The 26,694-nt window shown below is 50.0% G+C and overlaps 1 protein-coding gene across 2 annotated transcripts; it reads left to right on the forward strand.

Annotated features, from left to right (window-relative positions):
* The first annotated feature begins 1,907 nt into the window (after positions 1-1,907).
* C26H6orf89 (chromosome 26 C6orf89 homolog) lies at positions 1,908-26,571 on the forward strand. Of its 2 annotated transcripts, none has more exons than XM_038162325.1 (8): positions 1,908-1,962; positions 5,263-5,470; positions 6,869-7,034; positions 19,187-19,341; positions 19,657-19,778; positions 20,848-20,974; positions 21,661-21,784; positions 22,140-26,571. In XM_038162325.1, exons 2-8 carry the CDS (start codon positions 5,282-5,284, stop codon positions 22,223-22,225), a joined length of 969 nt encoding a protein of 322 aa, XP_038018253.1. In that variant the 5' UTR covers positions 1,908-1,962; positions 5,263-5,281; the 3' UTR covers positions 22,226-26,571. The 2 variants fall into 2 exon arrangements, with proteins under 2 accessions (XP_038018253.1, XP_038018254.1); XM_038162326.1 differs by lacking the exon at positions 1,908-1,962 and adding an exon at positions 4,051-4,918.
* Positions 26,572-26,694: the final 123 nt, after the last annotated feature.

A 26,694-nucleotide genomic window follows, 5' to 3' on the forward strand; every position in this document is an offset into this window, starting at 1 on the left:
CTTGAAACCTTTCCCACAATTTTTAGGGCTTTCCCACATATTTCTAGGGGGTGTTAACTGTGTGCTCAGTGCTTGTCACTTGACCTGTGGGAATGGGCACCCATGTCTCCCATGGGGCGGGGGATAAGTGGGGTTCAGGGGGATAAGTGGGTCTCCCAGGGGGTGCTGGAGGGTCTGGGAGGGCTGTGGGATGATACCGGGGACTAACAGGGTGCTGGGGGGTAGAGGGAGGTGTTAGGGATGCTGTGGGATGGGAAAGATTTTGGGGGTTCTGGAGGGTGTTGGGTGTGCTGTGGGCTCAAGAAGATGCTGAGGGTTCATGTGGGTGCTGTGTGGGATGTCTCAAGGTGCTGGTGGGGGTTTGGGTGTTTCTTGGGCTCAGGAAGATGCTGAGGGTTCATGTGGGTGCTGTGTGGGATGTCTCAAGGTGCTGGTGGGGGTTCGGGTGTTTCTTGGGGGGGTCTGTGAGTGATGGGGGATCAGGCAGGTGCTGGGGGTGGTCTCAAGGTGTATATGGGCTCAGGTAGGTCCTGGTGGGGTGTCTCTGTGTAATGAGGGGGTCAGGCAGTTGTTGGGGGTGGTATCTAGGTATTTATGGGCTCAGATGGGTGCTGGGAAGGGTCTTAGGGTCCTGAGGAGCTCTGATGATCCAGGGGAGCCTTAGGCTGGTCTGGGTTTGGGATAATCATGGACTGAGACGGGTGCTGGCAAAGGGGGTCTCCATATTCCGGGCTCAAACGTGTGCAGGGAGCCTCAGGGGGCATTGGTGGTGCCAGCAGGGAGGGATGCGGGTGCTGGGAGCTGTTGGGAGGTACCGGGGTGGTTGGGGGGTACCGGGGTTTTTGGGGGTCCTGAGGGATGTTTGTGGCACTGTGAGGCCCTGGGGCTGGCTCGGGTGTTGGGGGGTCCTGGGGGTTTTTGGGCTCCTGGGACAGTGTTGGTGGTCCCAGGGCAGAGTTGGGGGTTCCTGAGGGGTGTTTGGGACAGCAGAGGGACAGGTGTTGGTGAGGTCCTGGGGAATGTTGAGGCTTTGGGCCGAGCAGGGTGCTGGGAGTGCTGGGGGCCCAGGCTGGGCCAGCCCGGCTGTTGAGGGCCCTGGGTGCTGTGGGGTGCCCTGGGCAGGGCAGTGTTCCCCTGGCAATGTGGGGGGAACACTGGTGCTGGTTCCCTGGGCAATGTGGGGGTTCACTGGGCAGTGTTGGTTCTCTGGGCTGTGTCGGTTCCCCGGGGCGGTGCTGGGTCCCTGGGTGGTGTGGGGTGCACGGGCAGGGCAGTGTTACCCGGGCAGTGTTGGTTCTCTGGGCGGTGCTGGTTCCCCGGGCAATGTGGGGGTTCCCCGGGGCAGTGTTGGTTCTCTGGGCTGTGTCGGTTCCCCGGGCAGTGTTGGTTCTCTGGGCTGTGTCGGTTCCCCGGGCAGTGTTGGTTCCCTGGGCGGTGTTGGTTCCCCGGGCAATGTGGGGGTTCCCCGGGGCGGTGCTGGTTCCCTGGGCAGTGTGGCGTCCCCGGCAGTGTTCTCTGGGCGATATGGCGGCCCCCGGGCGCTGCTGGTTCCCCGGGCAATGTGGCGGTCCCTGGGCAATGTGGGGATCTCCGGGCGGTGTTGGTTCGCCGGGCAGTGCTGGGTTCTTGAGCGATGTGGCGGGCCCGGGGCGGTGCTGGTTCCCCGGCCAATGCGGGGGATCCCCGGGCAGTGTAGGTTCCCCGGGTATTGTGGCGGTCTCAGGGCAGCGTGCCGGTTCCCCGGGCGGTGCCGGTTCCCCGGGCAATGCGGCGATCCCGGGGCACTGTGCGGGCCCCGAGCCGTGCCGGGCCGTGCCGGAAGCCGGAAGCGGGGCCGGGGCCGCGCCCGCCCCGCCGCGGGAGGAGCCGGGGCCGGGGCCGGGGCCGAGCGGAGCGGAGCGGAGCGGGGCGGGCGGGGCCGCAGCCGGAGCGGGAGGAGCCGCCGGGCGGGACGCGAGCGGGGTGAGGCCGCGGGCGCGGGCGGGGGTCGCGGGGGGCTCGGATTGCGGCCTCTGACCGCGGCTCGGCCGGGGGGGGTCCCTGGCTTGTGGAGGCCGAGGCCGGGCGTGGGGGTGTCCTGCTCAGTTTATTGATTTATTTTTAAGAATATCCCCTGGCTCCTCTGCCTCAGAGGCACACGGGCGAGGATCCCTCTGGAGGGGATTCAGCGCAAGGCTGGGACCTGATCCCCTGGCAGGGCGAGAGAGGCGGCATCAAGCAGATGGGAATATATTTTTATATCTATATATATGTACATCATTGTAGGCTCACCCGCAAGGCGAGCGAGCTTTACCTTTTAAAGACTGCTCCAGCACCGTTTCTGTCTAAATATTTACCTTGTAAAGCCTTGGACTAACCACCCTGGGGTCTGTGGGCAGAGCTGGGCGCTGGGATGCAAACCCTGCCAGCCAAGTGCCATCACTGTTTCTGTTCATGGAGAGAGCTGCTGATTCCTGCCGGGGTGGTGGAGTTCATAAAAAACCAGAATAACATATGGGTTCCTCATTCAAGGCCTCTCTCTAAGGGGTTTGCAAGGGATGAGCCCTGCTCAGTGTGTGTGGTGGCAGAAAGGGTACAGTAGCCTGTTGTTATTATTTTGTCGGTTGTATGGTAGGGATAGGAAGGGAAATAATGGGTTGTTATTTGTTTTTTTAAGGCCTCATCTGTTCTCCCAGCAATGTGGGAGCATAATGCCTTATTTCCTAGCTGGAGGATTGAGTTACTCTTGAATTTGTCAAGGAGCTGGATTGGGTTTTTAGCGTCTGTGATTTGCAGGGGTTGTCTGCAAAGGTGTTTGCTCAGAGTGGAATGTAAAGGGTGAGAGATTTGAACTGGGATATAGCTCAGTGTTGTATTTTAGGAGGATATTTCTGTTGTTTGGAAAAGGGGGAACCCCGGTGTTTGACAGCATTTCTGTGGGGATGTTTGTTGTAAGTGGTTCCGGGCAGATCGTGCAAGCAGGAGAAGCTTGTTGAATCTGGTGGAATTCTGCACGGGACAGCTTCAGGGGGGAAAGCTTTGGCACACGGGAGCCAGAGGACACTAGATAATGTTTTAGACCACTTAGCACACCACTTACAGTGTCCAGGCAACTGGAGTAACCAGAAAAGCTGGAGGGGGGAAAAAAAGGCCTTTAATATCCTGCAGATGTGCTGGCTCCTGCGTGTTCCATGAATCAGGGTATTGCATGAATGAAAGAGTTAGTACAGCAATGGCTTGTTTTTATTGTCACGTGCGTGGCAGGTGCTTTACAGATGAAGAAAAAGAGTCCTTGTGTTGGAGAGGTTAATATGAGATATTATTGACTCAACCTGCTTTGCTTGCCCATGGGGCTGCTCAGGTGGCAAGATCTGGGACAAATATTTGCATGGAATGCAGGGAATGTCGGTAGAAAAGGGCCAGGAGCTAATTAACCTGGTAATGCAGTGCATTATGTTCTCAGAGTTGGGTTTTAATTTGGCATTTTTACCTTTTTGGTGTTTCTGTGGCTGTGGCTAGAAATTTGACACTGATGTTAATAGAACATCTGACATTAACTGCTGGAGTTGAATGCTTAGGCAGCTGCTGACCAAACAAATCGGAGTTATTTTTCTGCCAGATAATTTTCCTAATGTGATGCTCCATGTGACCACATAAACAAGTGTGCAAGGGCAGACCAGGGGGAATCTTGAGGGGAGAAGAGCAATAAATGAAGCTATGAACCCTGGGGGTTTTTGAGAATATATCCCAGTGCTGCATTAAAAAGATGTTAACATCACCCTTGCTTGAGAGCTGTCAGCCAGTTCTTTAAAGGCAAATCAGAGTTCAAATCTGAGCTTTATCATGTCTCTATTTCTGTCCATACATAGAGTTATGGCTGATTTGTGCCGTGGGAGCTGCCAGAACGAGTTACAGCTGAGCAAATCTAAGTTTAGGTGGCTTGTTACTCAGGGCTGGTCAGTGTGTGCTCAGCTGAGAGAGCAGGTCTGTGCTTTCCCAGGCAGGCTGTGCAGGGCCCTGTGGATAGCTACACAGTGCAGGGACAGAATTTGGGGAGCAAAGTGGTGAATTGGGTGAAGTGGATTCATGAGCTGGTTCCTGGGGCCAGGAAACTGGAGAGCAAAATGGGGACAGGGGCGTGATTTCAGTTTTCAGCTGTGATTATCCGTGGCGCTTCTTGTCTTTTTACGTGATGATCCTCAGGCCGTGCTCTCAGGGCAGAGCATTGCTCAACTCTCTCCCAGCTGGCCCAGTTTGATCAGGTTAGTGTTACCCACATCAGAAACAAGAGGCAAAGCAAAACTCTGCAGATTCTGCCTTTCCCCCAGGCGGTGCCAGTGTTTTTCCCAGGCAGCGGGAAAAACTTTTACCGTGTGATTCTCACATTGGCAGCTTGTACCTTGTCCAGCAATTTCTTTACATCTTTTCTTGCGCCCATCAGCTGCTCTCAAAGAGGCCTTTGTGGCAGAGTGGAAGTGGTAGGGGAATATACTTTTCTTTTTTTTTTTTTGCAACTTAATGTTGATCTCTCATGGGTGTGTTCTTATAAGTGAGAAATAATTTGCTGTCAGATGCCATTTTGTCACCCAGCACGATGCAGTTCTTGCTGGGATATTTAGTTCTGTGGCATCTCTGACCTGCAGGCAAACTTGGAGAAGAAGGTGGGGGGCTTTGTTGCCTGCAGGGCAGCTGCTCTCAGGTTGCTGTTACTCAATAATCCGTTGGCTTTGACATTAGGTTGCGAAAATTTAAACGAATTGTAAGCTGCAGAACTTTGCCCGACACATTCTGCTTGTTTCTCTGTCCTGTCCCACTGCTGACGGGGGATTTAATGAAAACAAATCTGGGTTAAAATAAGCGACTGAAATTGTAGCGCGGGAGGGCTTAGCAGGGCTGCTGCGTGTGATGATCAGCTTTGTATTGTTGGCTTTTGTACTCGGTGAGCAGTTGCTTTATGGGACGGATTCATTTGGAGGAGATGAATAAATGGAGTTTCATGGATTTCTGGGAAGCTTTGTTCATTTACATAAGCTGCGAATCTCGGCCGGTTCTGCTCTTGTCAGGAAATTTCACGGCTTCTTTGAGTTGGTGGGAGATCCTGGAGCAGCAGAGACTATTAGGAGTGCAGCTCAGTGTTGTGCTGTTGGCTGGGAGCAGGTTTGCTCCAGAGGAGCCTTCCTTCTTTCCTGGGCACTGCCACATTCCTGGGGTGGCTGTGCACATGCTGCTGTCGGGTTGTGTGGCTGCAGTTGATTCCTGTTAACGTGCCCCGTCTCTCCTCAGGGATTTCTCCTCGGAGGCCATGGAGCTTTCAGCCAACGAGCTCAGCATCTATGACAAGCTCTCCGAGACCATTGATCTGGTGAGGCAGACTGGCCACCAGTGTGGCATGTCAGAAAAAGCCATTGAGAAGTTCATCAAGCAGCTCTTGGAAAGAAACGAACCCCAGAGGGGCCCTCCACGGTACCCTGTCTTAGTGGCTCTCTACAAGGTAAGATGACTTTTGTGCATGAACACAGCATTTGAGGGTCAGGGTTCTCCTTTGCACCTGAGCTTTTTATTTCTCATTGCATTTTCTTGATGAATTTCCCAAGATCTTTATTTAAAAAGCTGTGAAGTGTAGCTTCCTTGCTTCATGCCATGAGCTGCTTTGAGAACAGCAGATAGCTGCCCAAGATTTGGAATTGCTCATGTGTGCTGTAAATTTACATTGTCAACATCTTCCTCTCCCATAAATTATTAAATAATGAGATTTGGATTGATTTTTCAGACTAAAATTCCTAGTGTTGGCATCCTGAATGGAAATGGGAGGAAGGAAAGAGATTCTTGAAGTTCAGGGTTGAGTCATAAAGTGAACATTGCTGTCTTTCTGACCCTGCCTCAAACTTCTACATGTCTTCATTCTCCTTCTGACCTATGAAATAAAGCTATTATCATCATGCTTGATGGTAGAAAAATGTTTTAAAAGCCTTAACTAAAAGATTCTCTAAAAACTTTTGCCAAGTGAGTGAAAGCATGTTATTGTTAGGTAGGTCTGAGACCATTCAATCCCACACTGGTTTGGGTTGGAATAAATCTTGAAGATCATCCAGTTCCAAGTCCCCTCCATGGGCAGGACACCTTCCACTATGGAAGTGTGTCACCACCACACTTCCAGATGTTTGCTTCAAGTCTAAAAAGCTTCCCACTGACATAATATTCAGTAATACTTCAGTGGATCTCTACAAATCCATTGCTATGGATTTTATGTGGAAAAAAATTCAAGCTCTCTTCCTTGTGTCCTATAAAAAGCTGTAAAATGAGGCAGGAGAACAGGAAACTGTGAATTTGAACTTTCAGCTTCTGTTCTTGTTTTTGCTGTTGATTCAGTTTGACTTTGGCCAGGGGGAGAAATGCGTCATGTCATCTCTTTTAGGCTTATTTGGGATTCTGGTATGGAGGAGGGAGCTGGTGCCAACTCTGCCCAAGTGTTTCGAGGCTTGATGGATGTTTGCAAAAGCCACAGGGTTTTCCTTGTGTAAGAGGCATGGCAGGAGTGCAAGCTTTTATTTGATTAGGTAGGGAGGAAAAGGAACTATCTGTAGATAATCCTGATTGATCTCCTGCTGGATTATTTGCAGTGCTGAAATACAGGAACAAAGCTGTTTGTGTGGCTTGGGTTTGAAGGCTGCTTAATTTCATCTGTGGACAGCCCTAATAATAAAACTGGCTGACAACTCTGTGCACATAAATAGCATTGCAGCTGAACGAGGAGACACGGCAAAAATAAGAGTGTTCATGTTGTGGTGCACAGCCACAGCCCTTTGATAGCAGCAGAAGGTGTGTCCTGGTGTGAGGACACCTCAGCTGCCTGCAGTGTGATTAACTCTGTGCCTGTTTTCCCTTGCAGGGACTGCTCACCTTGGGCTTGGTGTTGCTGACTGTTTACTTGGTGATCCAGCCCTACAACCCGCTGCCACCCGAAGCACCGCTCTCCAGAGCCCAGGCCTGGGGCTCCCTTGTCGGGCACATCCGGCTGCTGTCCCTGCCCATTGCCAAGAAGTACATGTTGGAGAGTAAGGAAATGTTTTCCCTGCTATAACATAAGCCTAGCAAGAAATACCAACTTAAATACCAGCCATGAGAGTCACTCGAATGCCTCCAGGGCACCACAAATGTGTTGCTGGCTTGGCATCATGGTTTTCTCTTTTCCTACCACTGTACTTAAAAATAGCATCCTGAATCCTGAATCTAGCTTCACTGGGACTGAAGCATATTTTATCTCTAACTTGATAATTTTATTCTTGCACATTCTCTTTTCCTTGCTTTTAACACCTCGGGTCTTTCTTCCACAAGAGTTCCCTTTTCTCTAGAAATCTTTGCATTTCTGAGAACCAGAACTGAGATAGCTCTGCTAGGGAAATGTCACCTTTCTTGTTTTTTTTTTTTTTTTTTTTTTTTTTTTTTTTTTTTTTTTTTTTTGAGTAAGGCAAAACCAGTTTCTCAACCAAATCTAGATATCTGTGAGCAAAGTGTAAAAACCTCAACTTGTGGCCTGGTTTAAGGAAAAGGAGTTTTTGCCAAGTGGCATATTGTGAAAGGCCTGTGGGATTGTGTGCTGTCATGTTTACGTGACATTGAGGGCAGTATGTGTGTGTGTGAGGAAGTCAGATAAGGGTTCCCTGTGAGGTGATCCCATCACAGGAGAGCAACATCCTAGATTTTCCTAGAATGGCACAATAGAAATGGAAAAGTTTGGCAGTTTCTCATTCTTGGTTAATCATTTCACTGACTTAGCCTGGCAGGTGGGTGCAAGCCTGGGCTCTGCCTCTGCTGGAGCACAAAGACTGTCAGTGATGATAAAGCTGGGAATTATTTTGAGCAGGGATGTGGCACAATGTTGATGGTCTGGTGGCTCACTGTAAAAACAAACTCCTGTAGCCATGCCCTTGTCATGTTTATATTTAGCTTGGGCACCTCATTGTGTTGGAGCTGTCTGTGTTGGCTCTGACCTTCCTGCCAGAGCTAAAAAGGGCTCCCTAAATGCCAGCCCCATTCTGCATTCTCTCCCTCCCTCTTTTCCCATGAGGCTGGCATGGGATTTCTGCTGATTCCAGTTTGGATGGGTGGGGCAGGGTATCCCCTATTGTTCCTCTTATTCCTTATGGATCGGGAGATCTCTGGGAGTGAAAAACAAAGGTGAGAAGATGGCTCTGATAAGCACTTGACATTAGGAGCCTGCTTATCTACTGCATTCCAGCTTTTCCATGGGTGAACACCCCCCTGCTCCTCATTGAGATGAAATCCAATGGGAATTTTAATGCTCATTTCACTTTCCACAAGGGCCAGGAGTGACAGTAAAGGGGGAATGGCCTAAATTTGAAGGCAGGTTGGACATTAGGAAGAAATTCTTCCCTGTGAGGGTGGGGAGGCCCTGGCACAGGTTGCTCAGAGAAGCTGTGGCTGCCCCATCTCTGGAAGCTTTCAAGGCCAGGTTGGACAGGGCTTGGAACAGCCTGGGCTAGTGGAAGGTGTCCCTGCCCATGGCACGGGGTGAAGCAAGGTGAATTTTAAGGTCCCTTCCAACCCAAACCATTTTGTGGTTCTGTTGTGTTTGTTCAATCAGATTTTGTCCAGAAAGTTGATGGGTTCTTCCTTCAGCTACTACAGGGTCCCTTTGGATGAGAAGAGCCCGGGGAGGTTCCTTGGCACAGCTAAAGGTTTGTAGGACAAGGGCTGCCTGAAACCATGAGGATTTCCTTGTAAAGATAAGTAAGAGCAGGAGCAGTTTCTGGCTGGAAAAACCAGCTGCATGATGAGGAGATGGGGAAACATCCAGAGGAACGGGGGAAAAGGGAAGGATGGATGGAGAGGAAGGATGCAGTGTTGTTATTTAAATGCACATAAAATCCCTCATGCCTCTGTGAGTCCTGTAAGTCTTCAGAAGTGATGAGCAATAGGGTGGGCAGCAGTCCAGTTCTGGGGAAAAGAGGAGAGGGGAGAGGCAGTTCCTGCTTTCTTTTTCACAGAACTAGGTTATGGTGGAAGCCACAGCATGTCCCAATTAACAGATTGACTTGGGGTTGGCTGGAGTGACTTTGATCCTGCCTCAGCAAAAGGAACTGGACAAGACCCTGGCTATTTAAATGGGAGAGTGCAGCACCCAGCCTGAGCCTTGGCTGGGTTCCTGTGGGAATCCCTCATGTCCTGGCTTCCCAGCAGGCAGCTGCAGCCACCGACACTGTCCCAGTGACACTGGTGTCACCATCACAGCTCGCTGCCCAGAGGACACTGGTGAAGCCATCCAGCAGGGATCTGGAAGAGGGAGTTCCATGGCGTGGGGCTGAGTGCTCTCCCAAGCCCTTTCAGCCCTGCTTTGTGTGTGTTGTATTATTTTGCCCCTAATTTTGGCCTTGTGGTCTACTAAAGGGAAGGGGTAAAGCTGCATTTTGTGTCTTCTTTGTCGATGAGAGTTTAAGTTCAGGAGGTCTTGCAGGCAGGTCTGGTGTTCTCTGATCACACAATGCCAGAATAGTTTGGGTTAGGAAGGACCTTTGCAGGTCATGCAGTCCAACCCCACTGCCAAGGCAGGGTCACCTGGAACAGGTGGGTTTGGAATGGGGACAGAGGGGGGGATGTGACCTCCCTGGCGGCTGTTCCAGTGCTCTGCCACCCTTCATGGAAAGAAGCTCTTCCTCAGATCTAGTGGAACTTCCTGTGTTTTAGTTTGTGGCTAAGACATGTTGTTGGGCACCATGGAAGAGTCTGGCACATCCTCTTGGCATCCCTTGGAGATATTTATATGCCTTAATGAGATCCCCTCTGAGTCTGCTGTCTCTAGAAGGGAGATGTTTGCACTGTGCCTGAGCAGCAGAGAAAACCGCTAATGAAGGGACTCGACGTACAGGCTCCTCTTCCTTTCCTGATGTAGGTTCTGGGAAGAAAATTTTGAGGGGGCTGAGGATGGAGCTTGGAGCTTTCTGTGCTTGGGCACCAGTTCAAAGCCAGCTTGGGCTGTTCCTGTTGAAAGCCACCTGTTGTCAGCTGGAGGCTGCCGTGGCCCACCGGCAGTGCTGGCACACGTTACCGTGCCGTGGACACGGGTGGTCTGGCTCCTTCCTCTGTGCCTGGGCAGGCAGGGGCAGCCTGGGCTGTGCTGTCCCTCCTGAGCTTTGGGGCAGCTTTCCTGTGTCCGGGGTTGAGGTTGGAGCCCGCTCTGCTGGGAGGTGTGGGCTGAGCAGCCAGGTTTGTGTTGCAGAACAAGGGCAGCTCAGTTGCTGGGTTTCCCCTGAGAGGCAAGAGCTCCAGTCAGAGTGGTGGTGAGGCTCTGGGAGGTGCAGAGGTGCAGGATGTGCTTCCCCCTCCCTCCTGCTGATAGTGACCTGCCCTCCATCCTTGTGCCTTCCACCCAGGAGCTGTGCTGTGGGTGACAAGGGCTGCCTGTCTGTCAGGGGCTGTGGGTGGACCTTTGAGCAGCCGAGGTGAAGAGCAGCATCCACAAAACTCTCTTGCATTGTTTATAGGATTGAGTCCAAAGTAAATTTCCTTTTTGCCTGTCTCTGTGCTCTCTTTCTTGCTGACTTTTTTCCCCGGATCAATTCCCATATTAAACCTTATGTTCCCACCCTTTGTTCCTTGATAGCTGACTCTTAGACCCTTGGGTCTGTGCCTCTCTTCCAGCTGTTTTCCCAGGCCAAGGTCCCTGTGGTTGGGGAAAAGGTCTGTGGAATTGTGGTTTGCATTTGCTCTTCCTGAACTGGTGTTTATGCAGAGCTTGTGAAAGCCCTGTTGCTGGCTCACATTGGCTGCTCTGGGCCTGCAGCTCTTAGCACATCAGCCCTTCATTTATAACCCCAGAGAGGCAGTGGGCTGTCAGACCTCTGGGTCTACCTGCTGTCCACCTGGTGTGTTTTGATGGGCACGTGGGTTAACTCATGGCTATCTAATGCTGTTCCAGGGAAATGTAGGACCTGTGCATTCTGGATTAATTTCTCACATAGGCTGAGATGGACAATTCCCTCTGTGTTTCAGTTTCAGTACCTTGAGTGCTGTGTCCAGTTCTGGGCCCCTCAGTTTAGGAGAGATGTTGAGATGCTTGAGCGTGTCCAAAGGAGAGCACAAGGCTGCTGAGGGGCTTGGAACACAAGCCGTGTGAAGAACGACTGAGGGAGCTGGGGGTGCTCAGCCTGGAGAAAAGGAGACTCAGGGGTGACCTTGTCACTCTCTGCAGCTCCTGAAGGGGGGCTGTGCTCAGCTGGGGTCGCTCTCTTCCTCCGGGCAGCACTGACAGAACAAGAGGACGCAGTCTCGAGCTGCGCCAAGGGAGAGCCAGGCTGGGATTGAGGAGGAAGTTTCTCACAGAAAGAGTGGGCAAACACTGGAATCATCTGCCCAGGGAGGTGGTGGAGTCACCATCCCTGGATGTGTTTAAAAAAAGCCTGGATGTGGCACTGGGTGCCATGATCTGGTTGAGGTGTTAGAACATGGGCTGGACTCGATGATCTTAAAGGTCTCTTCCAACCTAAAAATTCTGTGATTCTGAGTTCTCTGGTGCAAAACAGGGGTACAAGTGCTCCTCTCTCTCCTGCAAGCATTAGGGATAAACACATGAGCTCTCAAAGTCTGCAGTAAAGCCAAATGAAAAAGGGTTTTCTATTCTTTTAACAGAAATTTTAAAACCACACTGGTAGTCACTCATCTGATTTTTCTTTCCTTCACAACTGTGTCATCCCTATAGCTTTGTCAATATCTAAATATGATTTTTGATGTCAGCTGGTTGTTAACTGTTCCCTGCCAGCCATGCAATGATGTGATGAACAGAGCATTAAGCTGCTCTCACATTAACTCATGTAAGTTCAGCCCTTGCAGCTCAGAAACCTCAGCAGAGCAGGTCTGTCAGTGGGGAACAAGCTGTGGCCCAGTGTGACAATTTGCACATTGTACTGGTAGCAGGGGTTGTAATGACCTCAAGGAAAATCCAGCTTTGCTTTTAATAATGACACTTGGTCCTGGGCACACTCGTCCTGCACAGCCCAGAATCAGCTGGGTCAGTAACTGCTCAGCACACCTGAAATCAGACAAAAGCACACATGGATCTCCATGCTGGAAAAGAGATCCTGTGCAAGTTATCCCCAGCTTGGAGAAGAAGTGTTAAATACCCTTTTTTGCCCAGACCAGTAGGGCTAAAATGATGTTTATGGGTTTATGTGTAATTATTGTAGAGAAAGGAGCCCAGCTGGAGGAGCAGTGTTTAGCAACACCTTGTAAATGGCCTGTCACTGTGTTACTAAAGCCTGCTGGGTGCCAGAGCTATTTGTGGGGATGGGTCACAGCAGGCTGGGTTACTGGGGGAGGGCAGCAGCTGGTTACTGGGAGAGGGCAGCAGCCTCTGCCTCTTGGCTGGCCCACCTTGGGTTTAGCTGGAGGCTTGCCTTGGCACTTGGCCAGCCTCTGTCTCTTCCCTGATCTTAACCCTTTGCAGGCAAAACACTTTTCCCTATGCTTCTCTCACTCCAGCCTTGGAGTGTTTTTATCCTTGGCACAGCTTTTTGCAGAAGGAGAGCATCCAGCATGCCTGCCTTGCACAGAGACTTGCTGCTTCTTGAGAGCAGCCTGGGCACCCAAGTGTTCATGCAGCCTTTCCCTGTGAGCTGAGCACCCAGGCACTCATGCAGCCTTTCCCTGTGAGCTGAGCACCCAGGCACTCATGCAGCCTTTCCCTGTGAGCTGAGCACCCAGGCACTCATGCAGCCTTTCCCTGTGAGCTGAGCACCCAGGCACTCATGCAGCCTTTCCCTGTGAGCTGAGCACCCAGGCACTCATGCAGCCTTTCCCTGTGAGCTGAGCACCCAGGCACTCATGCAGCCTTTCCCTGTGAGCTGAGCACCCAGGCACTCATGCAGCCTTTCCCTGTGAGCTGAGCACCCAGGCACTCATGCAGCCTTTCCCCATGGGCTTTGCAGCCCGTGCTCTGTGTCACCCATTCCTGAGCCCAAGGAGCACGGGCCTGCTCTGAATGAAGGGTTGAGCAATAAGGCTGCTTGGGAGGTAAAGCAGGATCTGATTTCTAACTTGTTTCCTCTCCTCTTGCTCTCAAAGGATGTTACTTTTTTTCTTCCTCAGCAAAGTTGAGCTGGTTTTTGCTCTTGTTTTTGTGTGTGTTTTCACGCACCCGCTTTGGGGGCTGAAGCATTTGGAGGTGGTTGTGGGTCACAGCATGTGCAATGCTCCCTCCCATCACTGCACAGCTGCCAGTTTATCTGATCTTTTGTGTGTATAAACAACCCTTTTATGATATAACCTGAAAGCAACCGGCAGACATGTGTTGGCTCGTTCAAAGGGGAAAAAAACGGCTGACTTTGCAGGGCAGGGTGGTGCCAAGCTGTTCATACTCTGTTACTTTGGCCGTGGTTCAGCCACTGAGCTGTTTATTTGGGTTTGCTGGCAGTAAACTAACCCCAAACCATTGTGGTGCTGTGGAACACGAAATACTCTGCCTTTTACTTTTGTATTGTGAAGCCTCCAAAAATTCTTGTTTCTTCATTCGCAGAGTGAATCCTTACTTCGGATTCACTTCCCTGGGATCAGCGTTTGCCATAGGCGGCCTCTTGCACAGGCATTTAGCAGCCTGGCAGAGCCTTCTGTGCACTTGTGACACAGACGTGTCAAACCTTTTGCAGGCTGAGGCCACCATCAGGCAGGTGACAGCAGCTGGGAGGGATTTGTTTCCAGAGCTGTTGCTCTGAGGCAGATTGCTCATGCAGCACAAGCTGTCGCCGGGGCAGGTAACCAGAGGTGCAGCTGGAGTGGACTTCGGATGCTTTCCTGACAGCTTGGCCCCTGCCTTCCGTTCTTGAGACTGGTAGGTGCAGATTTCTCCTGGAAATAATGCTCTTTTGCCCCAGTGGACTGTGAATTCCTCTCGGGCTCGGCTCAGCAGACTTGATTTCACAATGTCTGGTTGGATCAAAATCATTTTCGTGCTTTGCTCGAGGTTGACTAATGATCCCTGTGCTGGTGGAGCAGCCGTTACCCATTAGTGAGATGAACGAGTAGTTCTTCAAGCTGTTGACTTCTACCCAGAACAACAATAAAGGGGTTCTTGATGGGGTTTTTGTAGTTGTTATTGTGTTCCTAGCTGTTTCTAAAAATGCTGTGAACCAAACTGGGAGGTACTTTCTTCTCATGGCATAAATATATTCAGTGTACCCAGAGCTACAATAAAAGTTCAATATGAGGGAGGGGTGAAGATCTTGTGCTGAACAGGGACACTCTTTGTAGTGTATATTTAAAGCCTCACTGGGATGCAGTCTTTAATCAGGACTTGCAGGCTGTAATTAATAATCCTTGTTTCCTGCCTGACTTACTTAAGAGCCCATCAGTTTAGCCTGACTTTGACACGACATTATAAATGATCAAATTAATTTTTAGCCTGGTGAAGAATTTGCAGCAAGATGGAAACATTGCTTGTGCAACAGAGTGGTCCAAATGCCTCTTCCAGACTATGCCACTGGTAACTACAGAGTTTGGAATTCCTAGATCTGTAAAGTAAGAATGATGGGATTTACCTGTGCAAATGTTGTGATCATGAATTGGTGCCTAAATTGTTCCACTGTCCCAGGTTGCTTCAAGCCCTGTCAAGCCTGGCCTTGAACGCTTCCAGAGATGGGGCAGTCACAGCTTCTCTGGGCAGCCTGTGCCAGGGCCTCTCTACCCTCCCAGGAAGGAATTTCTTTCCAATATCCCATCTGTCCCTGTCCTCTGGCAGTGGAAGCCATTCCCCCTCATCCTGACAGTCCAGGCCTTGTCCCAGATCCCTCTCCAGCTCTCTGGGATCTCCTTTAGGCATCGGAAAGGGATCTAAGGTCTCCCCAGAGCCTTTTCCTCTCCAGATGAACAACCCCAGCTCTCCTAGCCTGGTTCCAGAGCAGAGGGGCTCCAGCCCTCAGAGCATCTCTGTGGCTTCCTTGGGACTCACTCCAGCAGCTCCACATTTTTCTTGTGTTGGGGTCCCAGAGTGGAGGCAGCTCTGCAGGTGGGGTCTCATCTGCGTAGGGCAGAGGGGCAGAATCCCTTTTAATGAAACACCCAGGTTTGTACAATGAACCTACAAGAAAGGACAGAGAAATCCCTGGGGAATATTCAGTGCACAGCCATTCTTGGGAGCCCTGAGTTCATCCTATGCTTGCTGAAGTTGCTTGAATATTCCCAGGATTGGCCACAGTGAAGGATGTGGCTGGTCTGGGGAATAGTCTCATCCTCAGAAAGAGGAATCTGGGATTTGGAGCCAGCCTTTGCAGGTTGTGGAGCTGCTCAGTACATCAGCTCTGGGGAGCTTCCTTTCAGTGACTGTGGGTGATGGCAGCAACAGCCCCTACAGACACAACACCTGGGGGGTGCTGTGACATCCTGGGGGGTGCTGTGAAGTCCTGGGGGGTCTGCCCTGGGACCAGACTTCCCTGTGCAGACCTGGCAGGCACAATCTAGAGATTGCTGCAGCCTTGCCGCCCAAAGTGCTAGGGAGCAAACCAGCTTGGTGGGGAGCCAGCAAAGTGCCTCAGCACCTGCAGTGCTACAAGCAGAAGGTTTTGTGTTTTGAACACTTCGTTAGGGTCAGGAGCAGCCCTTGGCTCTGTATCCTGCAGGAGCAAAAGTTCCCCCTGCTAGAGGCTTCCTTTTGAACCTTCTGCACTGGCAGATTGATCCTGCACCCTCTGTATGGTCCCTGAAGAGAGCAGGGCTTGCTGAGATCCTGCTCTCACATCCATGTGGGCAAGTTTCCATGAGTTAATTTGCTTTGCTGCAACGAGCAGAAGCAGGGCCAGGTCTTCTCAGGAGCCCTGAGTTTACAATCTGATCATCCACACCCTGCATCTCTGGGGCTGTGCACACACACCCCTCTCTAGTGCTGTGGGCAGCCAGAAATTTGGGAGATCCTCTGTGAAAACAGCCAAGAAGGGCGGGGTGCTAATTTTAAATTGAGGGTGACTTGAAAATTATTTTTCTGCATAGTGGAAAGTAGAGTCATAAACTCCTTGTAGTATTAATCATAGATGTGTTTTAGGGAAGATTATTATCTCTTGGTCTGTGCTGTGTTAGCAGCTGAAAATCCCAGGCCTGGCTGGCTCTGGGACATGGGGGAGAAGGCAGCTCTTGTTCTGGAGAAATAATAACACATAAAAGGAAATATGAGGTGGTTATGGCCGATGGGGAACTGAAGTTGTGTTGAACAAACTGAAGGCTGCCCCTCAAAAAGGGGCGAGAAAGCAGAGAGAAGCTGGCCACACTTCTGTCGGGTAATGGATAGCTGGATGTGTCACTGCTACAGCTCCTCAGGGATGATTGCCCACGCCCAGCACTTCAGCGTGTGGATGGGAGTGGATGGGACCATGGTGTGAGGGCTGTGCTGGGATGAAAAGAGCATCTTCCATTTGCATCCCCGAGCAGCCCTGAGTGCCTCCACCGGAACAATCCCCAGGGTGTCTGGGCAGGCAGGGTGATAATGCAAAAGGAATGCAGGGAGGGTAAGGAGAGAAAATCAGCATCCTGGGTAAAATCCTGCCCTGGTCCCCAGTGGCAGTTGGCTCCTCTGTGCACCATCTCTCCTCCCGCCCTCCCTGGGAAGGGCAGGCGCTGCCCGTACTTGTCATGCCAGTCACACACATGCTGGTGCACAGACTAACACCCTCCACAATAAATCTAAAAGATTAATTACTAGGGAAAAAAAAAAAAACCCACAACCCCACTTGCAGCATTTGAAATGCATCTCAGCCAGTGCTCTGCTCTGGTTATTCATGGGGAAAAGAAATCACCTCCTGAATCGAGCAATTGAGAATGCAAATATCCCAGCCTGGCTCAAAAGAGGAATCAAGCTCTGTACTGTCAAGCTGATTAGCATCCTGTTCCGTGGGGTACTGCCCTGAGCCCAGAGGGAAAATTTGGGGACAACCGTGCTTAATGCTTAGGGATGAGGTTTCTGAGTTTTGCCCAGAGAGAAATTACAGTCTTGCTACGCCCCGCCTGATGACAGACCATAGAGATGTTTTCGTGTTCTCTTCACAGCAACTGCCCTTTCTCTGGTGAGATCTTTCAGCCTTTTGTTTCCTGTCACTGACCAGCTGTTTTTTGTGAGTTGAGTTTTTTTGTTGTTGTAAAACTGAAGCTTTCTACAGGCAGTGGAACAAAGATTTTCTTTTTTCTCTTGTGAGCAGGGAGGGAAAGTACATTGGAGCAGTTTCTCATGGGACTGGGACTTCTGCTTGCAAGAAGGATTTTACACTTTGTTTTGCCTTTTTTCCTCTTTCCTTAAAAGCAGTGTAGATGCGTCTTCCAGAAAGACTAGGAATTGTATCCTGATCCCTTTCAGTCCATATCCCAGCAGTAGGGTGGGAAATGCAGCATTTGGAAGTTGAAAATACTCAACAAGAAATAAGCCAAATGAATCCCAGTCTCCTGCTTGCTGTTATGCCCCAATGAACGTAAATCCTCTGTAGCATTCCTTGTGGCCTGTTGCAGATGTCAGAGGGAAAAATAAAACAAGAGATTCCCTATGAAGTGCTGTTCATCCCTTCTTAGCCCTGTGCAGGAGCATGAGCATGAGTGTGGCTGGAAGTTGCAGTGGCAGTGACAAGCAGCTTGTGCATGGCCTTTTTTGCCCCAAAAAGCTGCTGTGCATCTTTGTTTCCCAACTTGATTTTTCAGCCAGACCTCACTCTTTTTCCTCCCTTTGCCATCCCCTCCATTTTTCTGAGTTTGCCTGCAGCAACGTCCAGGAGACTTTGGAACTGTTTTGACCTGTGCTGGCGGGGTGGGCCTGCTGGTGAGGACAGATCCCTGGATATTTCACGTGAGATGTGTCCCAGGCCTTGGGTTTTTCCTGACCCACCCTGACAGATCAGGCCTGGGATGAGTTTGCTGCCACTGCCCAGGTTGAGCCTCTCCCGTTGGATTAAGGCTGCAGAACCAGGGCTGTCACTGCCATAAAGTTTGTGTTTGGAGTGGAATTTCCATTAAGCTCTCCCATTTCTCACAGCCTGCTGCTGTATCTCCAAATAAAAAAATCTGTGTTGGGGGCCTTTAGACTGGATATCAGGGAAGGGTTCTTCCCCTAGAGGGTGCTGGGCACTGCTCAGGCTCTCCAGGGAATGGGAGAGCCCCAAGGCTGCCAGAGCTCCAGAAGGGCTTGGACAACACTCTCAGACACAGGGTGGGAGTTTGGGATGTCTCTGTGCAGGGCCAGGAGTTGGAATTTGATCTTTGTGGTTCTGCAAATTGGAGCCACACCCTTTCAGAGTGGTGGCTGCTCTGCACATCCTTTACACAGAAATGCATGGGGTGCTCAGCATTGTCCTGCTCATTCCCTGGTGCAGCAAGTCCCTTCTCTTAATGTTTCTTTGGTTTTTTGGGAGAGCTGTTAATTGGAGGAGGGAGGCTGGATATCGGCATACATCAGTTGTGTTTTCATGTAAAAATTACATTTTTGAAGATGTAAACACATGCAGTGTTCATTGTAGGCCAGTTTAGCTGATTGTGGTGTAAGAACAATTTTTGGAATTTAAAATGAATGTGGCTGTGGTCCAGGGGTTGCTCATGCTGGGGCTTTTCTCCCAATTTCATCTTCAAGTCAATGCATGGCATGAATGAAAACAGCAGCAGCATGTCTTGGTGAAATCTGCTATTTTCCCAGCATTTTCTGCACATCAGAGATTGGGCAACCATTGCCTGGGACAAATTTCTAAATGAACACAGTGGTAAAGGGGAGGGTGATGATTTCAGGTATGTCCTAGCAGGGTTCATGACACCAGTGCTAACCATGTGGGAGTTACTCTTTCCACCCTGGATCTTTGTTTACTGGGTGTTATCTCCTGGATAACACTTTTGGGTTGCTCTTTTGCTTATGGACTGGTTTCAGTTTCATTACATACAATGGTTGCCATTCCTCTGTTGCTCATGGAAGGGTAGCTGAGCCTGTGTGCCTCATGTACAGAGAAATGGAATTTCCATGAGCTCTCCCATTGCTCACAACCTTCAGCTCTTTCTCCAAAATGTGCTGGAAACATTTCCTCCAGTTCCCTGCCTGCTGAAGCTGCTGCTTTTTGAGTTACAGCCATCAGAAGCTATAAGAAATCTCAGTGTTTCATGTTAGGGATAATGAGTTTATCATTGAATTTGTCTCCTTTCCATTCCATTTTTGGTCTTACTAAAGAGGTTTCCCTTGTTTCTTCCCCAGAATGCCAGGACTGGTGGGCAGCAGGTTGCAGACAGAACACTTCTGCACTTCCTGCAAACTGCACAGTCTGTTCTGCTGTGAAAAGCCTTCACATAGTGACAGACTTCAGAGAGCTATCAGAAAAGCTCCAGAGGCATCAGCCTTTTCTAATCAAGGTAATGCAGGGATTTGTGAGGCTGGTGATGAGTCCCAACTCCTGAACAGCATGAGCCCAAAACCCCTGCCCCGTATTTTCACCCATGAACTCAAACTGCTCATTCGGGACGTGTGTCTCAGAAGACATTTCACCCCAGTGTAAAGATGTGGGAGGAGAGAGCTCCCTGCATTGTTCCTCTGACTAATGATCATTGCATTTGGACACTTAGCAATCCACGTGGCTGTTGCTCTTGGATGTTTTCTAGTGGGAGGGAAACGGGAGCAGGGGGCAACCCTGTGGGCACAGCTTTTATCTTTGTTTCATGTTCTTTAAGACAGGGCAGCATCTCTCCTATGAAGAACTGAAGCATTTTCAGTCCCAGGATCCAGAACTGGCAGAGGTTATAATAGAAGAAAATTCAGCTGAATTATGGAGCTGCCCATTTTTCTTTCCCTGGTGAGTCAGACAAAATGTGATGGATGAACACATCCTTTCTGTTAGGGGTGTGCCTGTGTGAGCCACCAGTGCCTGCAAGTTGCAGTTTGACTGGAGGGAAGGTGTACAGGAGTGGGTTACAGGCTGCTTCTGCTTGCTGGCACTGACTTGTTCTGAGGACAAGACTTCTGCACTAAAAATGGAGAGTTGGTGCTTGGTCTCCAGCTACTGCTCCCCTTATAAGATAAAATTACCCCAGGGACTGCCTGGTCCTGTTCTTCAGGCTGTAAATCATCTGGGCTGTGATCTGATCACCTGAGGTAACTGGTTCACATTTCTATCACCTCTGTCTGCTCAGTGGAAATCCTCCACCACTGATACTGGCTGAGAAGAGATGCTATGACTTCTGCAAACACTGAGAAGTAATGGAAAGACAAAGAATCCTGCAGTTTGTGTTTGGTCTTGTGCAGAAAATATGGCCAACTCCAATCCTGCCCCTGTTAACCAAAAGCTCTTTGCCTCATAAAGGCCAAAGCTTTTAATGTGAACAAGATGTGTGAACAACTCAGAGCTCTCTAAGCCAGCAGGTCTCAGAGCCAGCACTGGTAGAGGGATGGTCAGGGTACAGAAGAATTAATCATGTCAGTCCCCTAGACAGGGATGTAAAGATAACAAGCCCCACCTGGCCTTTTCCAGTTGCATTTCTTGTCTAGAGAATAGCCTTGGATCCCCCCTGCCTCACCGTGTGGGTTCAGTTATGGTTGTGTATGATGCCACCTCTCTGCATCTTTTGTAATTAATGGATCTGGTCAATGACTTGGGTCATTTTAAGTGGGGGGAAATGAAGCTCAGGTATCCATAAGCATCTCTTTGTTCCCTCTTTACGTGGTCCTGGTGGAGGAGCCCAGAGGAGGGTAGGAAGGAGCAGATTTGGAGGCTGAAGTTTAATTTTGCTCCTGACTCCCAGGGCTAGTTTGTCATGCTGTTTATCAAGCATGAACGTTTGGTAAGAATTTTATCTGGAAAGTAGCTTTTAAATGCAAACGTTATCATTGTATGATGATTCTTTAATATGGGTTGCTTTGTTTAGGAACAAGTCTGTGAATAGATCCCGGATTCTCCAGGAATTTTTCCCTGCTTCTTCTTTGCTGTCCTTCCCCAAGACAGTGTCTCTGGAGAGCTGCTTCCTCATCCGCCGCCCAGATTTGGGGAATAAGGTGAGAAATTAATTCCAAAGGCATTCTCTTCCTGTCCGTGAGTTGTCTCCCATCAGCTTTGAGTTTTTGTGGGATTTGCAGGGTATTTTTAGCTGATACAGTCCTGAAAAGGAGCTTTTGGGGTTGTATCAGTTCTGTCCATCCCTGTGTAAAGTGGCACCTCAAGGTGGCTTTGCCTCCCATCACTTGTGTCTAGTTTGGGGCAGGAGATACCCTGTGCCCATCTCCCTTGGCAACTGGAAATGTCCCAGAAACAGAGAGACTAAAGATCATCTTGTTCCAGCACCCCTTGCCTGCTCCATTCGTGTGTCTGGCCTTGCTCTATAGCTGGGTGAGGTCTTTCTGTGCACAGCTGGGCAGAATTGTTTTAAGAGTTGCATTTTAGGAGCTGTTCCTGGCAGTGAGTCTCACTCATTCTGAGACACTTCAGGCTTCTGGCCTGATCTCCTCTGTGTTTTCCTGAGTTGTGGGGATGTGCAGGCCCTGCCTTGCCTTGGAGTAGAGGAGAACCCTTGCATGCAGCTGACCTCAGCTAAGATTCTGTGCTCCACTGCTAACTGGTAGAGCAGCAAACGTGTTGTTTGCTGTGTCTCACCTGCCTGCAGGGCAGTGACTTGTCCCTGCTTTGGGCAGACAGAGCCAAGGAAAGCTGGCCAGGCTTTTGAAATCCTCTCCTCCCATTCTAGAGCTACAGCCTGCACAGCCTCTTTGCTGTTGGGAGTGGGCGGCTCACCCTGACTGTGGCACCTCTGGACACGTGCAGAGGACACTGTGAGGTGTTCAAGGTGGAGCTGGAAGCTGGGGATTTGGGTGAGTACCAGAGCTGTGGCTTGCAGGGACTGGGGGTGGAATCAGGAGACTGCTTCCAGCTGGGTCTTTTCTGTCTTGACACCTGGGATGGTGGTTTGTGCCACTGTCACCTCCAGACTGGTGCGTGCCTGCTCGTCACAGCACAGGGAGTGATCCTCCTGGACTGAGAGTTTGTGGCCTGGCACTCCAACACTGGAGATGCTCAAAGCTGAGCAGTGTGGGTACACAATGGGTATTACAAACCCAGTGCCCACCGAGGGAAGTGTGTTTCCAAAGAGCATGACCACATCCCTTTGTGGGAAATGGGAGCACTCATTAAGGATGGGCTCATCTAACAGAGCCTCTCCATCCCAAGGTTATGCCAGCACAGACCACTGGACAATGAGCTTCATGGCCAGAGGGACAGAGCCAGCGGTGATTTGTGATGGAGCTGCCAGCTAAGGATGCTGGGGTGGGAAAACAGAGCTGTTCCCAGGACAAGAAGACTTTCAGCTTTGAAGCCAAGGCAACGTCTTGAGAGGAGCGAGCCGGGGCAACTGGGGCAGGCAGCTTTGCCACCCTGCATGTTTACAGTGTTTAAAAAGGACTATTTTCCTGACCCTTGAGGTAATCCTTTGCCTTTCCTCAAATGTATTTTGGGAGAAGCTCAAGCTATTTATGACCCTCCCTGTCTCCTCAGGTAAGCCCTGGGTTTGCAGCAAAGGGTTTTTTTTCCAGGAACAGCAGATGGATTTCTCAGGATGAGATTCACCTTATGTTCTTTGTGGATTATGGCACTTCTGAAACTTCCTGGGGGGTTTGGGAGTGGATGGGGTGTGTGACATTTCTGTGTACATTCCTCCTGAGGAGGAAGCTTTGGGCCTGTGTAGTCAGGCCAGTTCTATAAAGGGAATGAATTGGTGATGTGTCCCAGCTCTCCCTCACGTCCGCAGCTGTGTGAGCCCTGCAGAGCTGACCTTGGCTCCTGCTCCCAGGCTGGGGAGAGCCTTGAGCCTGAGGGCAAAAACTCTCACCCACAGCGTCCTTCTTGTACCAAAAGAATCCCTTCAGGCCTCTCTGTGTTGTGATCACCCTTCTGCAGCTCTCTGTCAGCAGGTTGTGAGTGAGTCAAATGGTAATTGTGCTTTTCTTCACCTCCACTTCCTTTCCTGCAAAAACACTGACACACATCTCAGAGGTGCTGGCAGTGCAGGAGTTCTGGATGGAGCTGGGGCTGGGAGAGAGCAGCTCTGCCCAGCTTTCACCTCAGACACCGAGGGCTGCACATCCATTCTCAGCTGCTCCGTGTTTTTGGAGGCACTGCCTGCGTTCCCAGCCCACGGTACCTCTGGGAGCACCTGAAACCTTCCTCTTCCCTGGCATATTTTTGCATTGACTCCTTCCAGACCTGGAACTCCGTCTTCAGAATGAACGTTGGTTTTTCCTGGGTCCTTTCCAAGCTGCCTTTGCGTGTTTCCTGCTGCTGGAGCAGTGCTGTCTCCAGTGCCCTGAGAGAGGCTCGGGTTCGGGGTTTGCAGACTGCGGATGCTCCGGTCCCTTCCAAGTCTGATCCTTTGGGTCTGATCCCACTGCTGAAGATCATTTACAGATGTGTCAGGCTGAACTCATAGGCCAGGGCTGGAGTTCAGGACATATTCTCACACTTGTTAATATGGAGTTGGGAGGGGTTTTGGTTGACAGCGAGTTAACTCTGTTCTCAGGAGCAAGAGCCTTTTTCTCTGTAAATATTTTAGGTACATGTAAAATGACAGATTGGGAAAATGTCTGTCCAGCCTTTGTTTTTGAGGAGAATGGGAGCAAACATTGTGCTAATCTGATTAGGAGCTGACAAAAGCTGCCAAGTGGGATGACCACTTCTGGCTCCTGTACAAGAATAAGGCAGAGGACAGTTCCTGCTCCAAAGAATTTAGTCTGAGGCCTTGACACTACAAACATTTCTATGCATAACCCTTGTTTTTCTCCTATCAAAACAATGAGAACAAGCCCAGCACCTGTGTCAATCTGTGCATGGCCCTTGGTGCTGGACACACACCAGATGTCGTAGAACCAAAAGGGGAGAATCTGGCTCTCTCAGGATAGAAAAGAACAAATATAATTTGTTACCAAGTATTAAAGGGAATTGGACTAATAGAACTTCCATTAGTGTTCTCACTGCTTGGAGTGTATTTCACACTCATGACACTACATTCAGTCCTGTACATGCCAAGACACACACACACACCACCCCTCTCCCTCCTCTGAAAGCCTGGGTCTTAGTTAATGGAAATTTGGGAGTTCAGTGATGGCAGAATTAGGGCCTCATTAGTGACTGTTGCTATTTACACTTTGGCAGCTTCTCAAATCAAATTCAAAGGCTGACCAGGTTACTTCACCTCTTACTGCTTTTGTATCTGACCCATTTTTGTAAAGCATTTGCTCAGAGATGCTGCTGGAGCCATTCTTGCTGAGATTGCGGCGGTTTGGTGACACTGTCACTGCTAAGTGTCCTTGACTGTAACTTGTAAAAGAGCTGCGGAGACAATTCCCAAGTGTCTGTGAAATGCCTGGATTTTGAGAGTCACACTTAAGCCATTGTGGCTGTCTGGCTCTTTCAGGAAGAAGCAGAGAAAATGGATCTATTTACAGTTGCTGTTTGGACTGGGGGGAGGAGGGGGAGCAAGGGGCAGGTTTGTGCCTGTTTAGCAGAAATGTTCTCACGTAGTGCTTCTCCCTTTCTTGAAGAGTTGCAGCCTTCCTCGAAGAGTTGCAGCTGGTTGGACAGGAGCTGGTGAGTCTGGCCCGTTTGCAGAGCAGCCTTCCAAGTGCACTTTATGGGCTCTGCATAAGTTTCCAGCTCTGTCTCAGCGATACATTGCATATGTCCCGACCTCGCTCCCTTTGGAGCTTACATCATTTGTTTTTAAGCTCTCCAGTATATTTTCTCTTCCTCTTCCAAAAGCTGTAAGGAATTAGCTGCTAAACTAAAACAGGAGGGCAGTTCTCCTGCTGATAAAGAGTCAATTTTGGCCAAAGTGCAGAGCCCCAGCCTGCAGCACAGCTTCCAGAGCAGCTCCTGTCTCCAGCTGCCAGAGGAGTGGTGCTCACACCTTCCACATCCCAGGGCAGGTAAGGAGCCCCGGTGGGAAACCCAGAGGTGAGGCCACAACGGCAGAACTGGGATGGCCAAAGAGAGGTTTTGATACCTTTACTGCAATTAAGCCCTGGTTGTCTTCCACATCCGGAGCTCCAGCTTCACAGAGTCCCTGGAAAGGCTGCAGGACTTCCCTAGAGAGGCTGGTGGTCCTAGTGGTCTTCTGAAGTGGAACTGGGGGGAACAGGGCTGTTCCTGCAGCTACTGAGGTTTCACAGCCATGATCACATGAGTCATGAAGGGGGTGTCCCACCATGGTCTCCCTCACCTCAGCTCCCCTTTTGCACTCTCTGTGCTGGTTTGGACAATCTCCCACTCCCCCTCTGCCCAGCTCACACAAGTTCTCTGTTAACACATTTTAAAATCCCTTTGTGTGCTTCAGAGCTCATTGCCTGTGAGCTGGGAGATGGATTCCTCCTCACCCCACATCCCAAAGGCTGCGAAGCTGCTCTGAAATCACACCAGAAATCGGTACTACCCACGAGCCCAGTGGGCAGAGGTGAGGAGGGGTCACCTCTGCACTTGCCAGGCTGGAAGGACGGGCTGTCCCCGCCAGCTGGGCAGGAGGATCGTGGTTTAAAGCTGCTCCCCAAAGCAGGGGTCACTGACCAGCGCTGTCAGTCAGTCCTGAACTCAGGGTAACTGAAAGGAGGAGAAAGGATTATTATGATTTACTTCAGTACCAGGAAATCAGCGGCCCCCACGGGAGCCAACCTGGCAGTTTCTATTGATTCTTTTTTTTGCTTTCTTTGTTCCTTTTCATTTTTTTCCCTGCCCACTGTTATTGCACACATTGATTCCCCTGAGGGGTCTCTTTGCAAGGCCCTGGAGAGCTTTGAGTCAGATTTCCCATGAGTCTCCAGACTGCAGCTTCTCCCACCAGGCCTGTTTTTGCAGTGTTCTGGAGGAGAAGCTGGTTTGTCTGGGCTGGATCAAAGCACCTCCCTTCCCTCGTGGCCTCCTGGGCTCCAGCAGCAGCAGGAGGAAATGGGGGGAGCAGGAGAGCATCTCATGGTAGAGATGTGAGCTACATAAACACCAGTGTCTCAGAAAAGGGGATCCTTCTGCCTTGAAAGCCTCTTGTTCCCTCCCTCCAGGAGGGAAGTTTCCACACAGCCCAATCCCAGGTCCTCATTCAGCCCCGTGGCCCCCAGGAGAATTGAACACTTCCTGGGGTGAGGCCATGTTGGTGGGTGCACAAAGAGGTTTTTGCTTCCTGCAAACCAAATTTTCTCCTCTTGGTAAATTTTATAGGTAGAACTCGATATCCTCCTCTTCAGGAACCTCCTCCTTGTAAAGGGCAGATTTAGTGTCCTGCTGAGTTAGACAAGGGAGACGCTGGACTTCCCTTTGCTTTGGAGATTCAAACAAATGGCAGGTGATTTATTTTTAGCATTATCTCCTTGTCTTGGGGAGGGGAGCCACATTCTAAAGGCTCAGAGGTGCTGGGAAGTAAAGCTATATATGCATAAAGACTGTTTCAACGCTGAACACTAAACTTAGTGATGAATAAAAAAAAAAGAAGAATGTGAATATGCACTTAATGCAGAATTTTATGGATGGTCCTAATTTAATATATTGCAAACTTTGTAAATACTTGAGAAGAGCCTGTAAAGTATGTAAATAAATGAGATTTGTATGTAAGAAGAATAAAAAAGTTTTTAATTTTTGCAATTAAATACAAGTGTTAATGACCCTTTTCCCTTTTCCTGATTTTTATTTTCATGTTGCATGTCAGCTGTTGAGGGGGTATTTAACCTTTTTTGGTACACTGTTTCTA

Source organism: Motacilla alba, chromosome 26 (assembly GCF_015832195.1).
Source record: "Motacilla alba alba isolate MOTALB_02 chromosome 26, Motacilla_alba_V1.0_pri, whole genome shotgun sequence".
Classification (NCBI taxonomy): domain Eukaryota; kingdom Metazoa; phylum Chordata; class Aves; order Passeriformes; family Motacillidae; genus Motacilla; species Motacilla alba.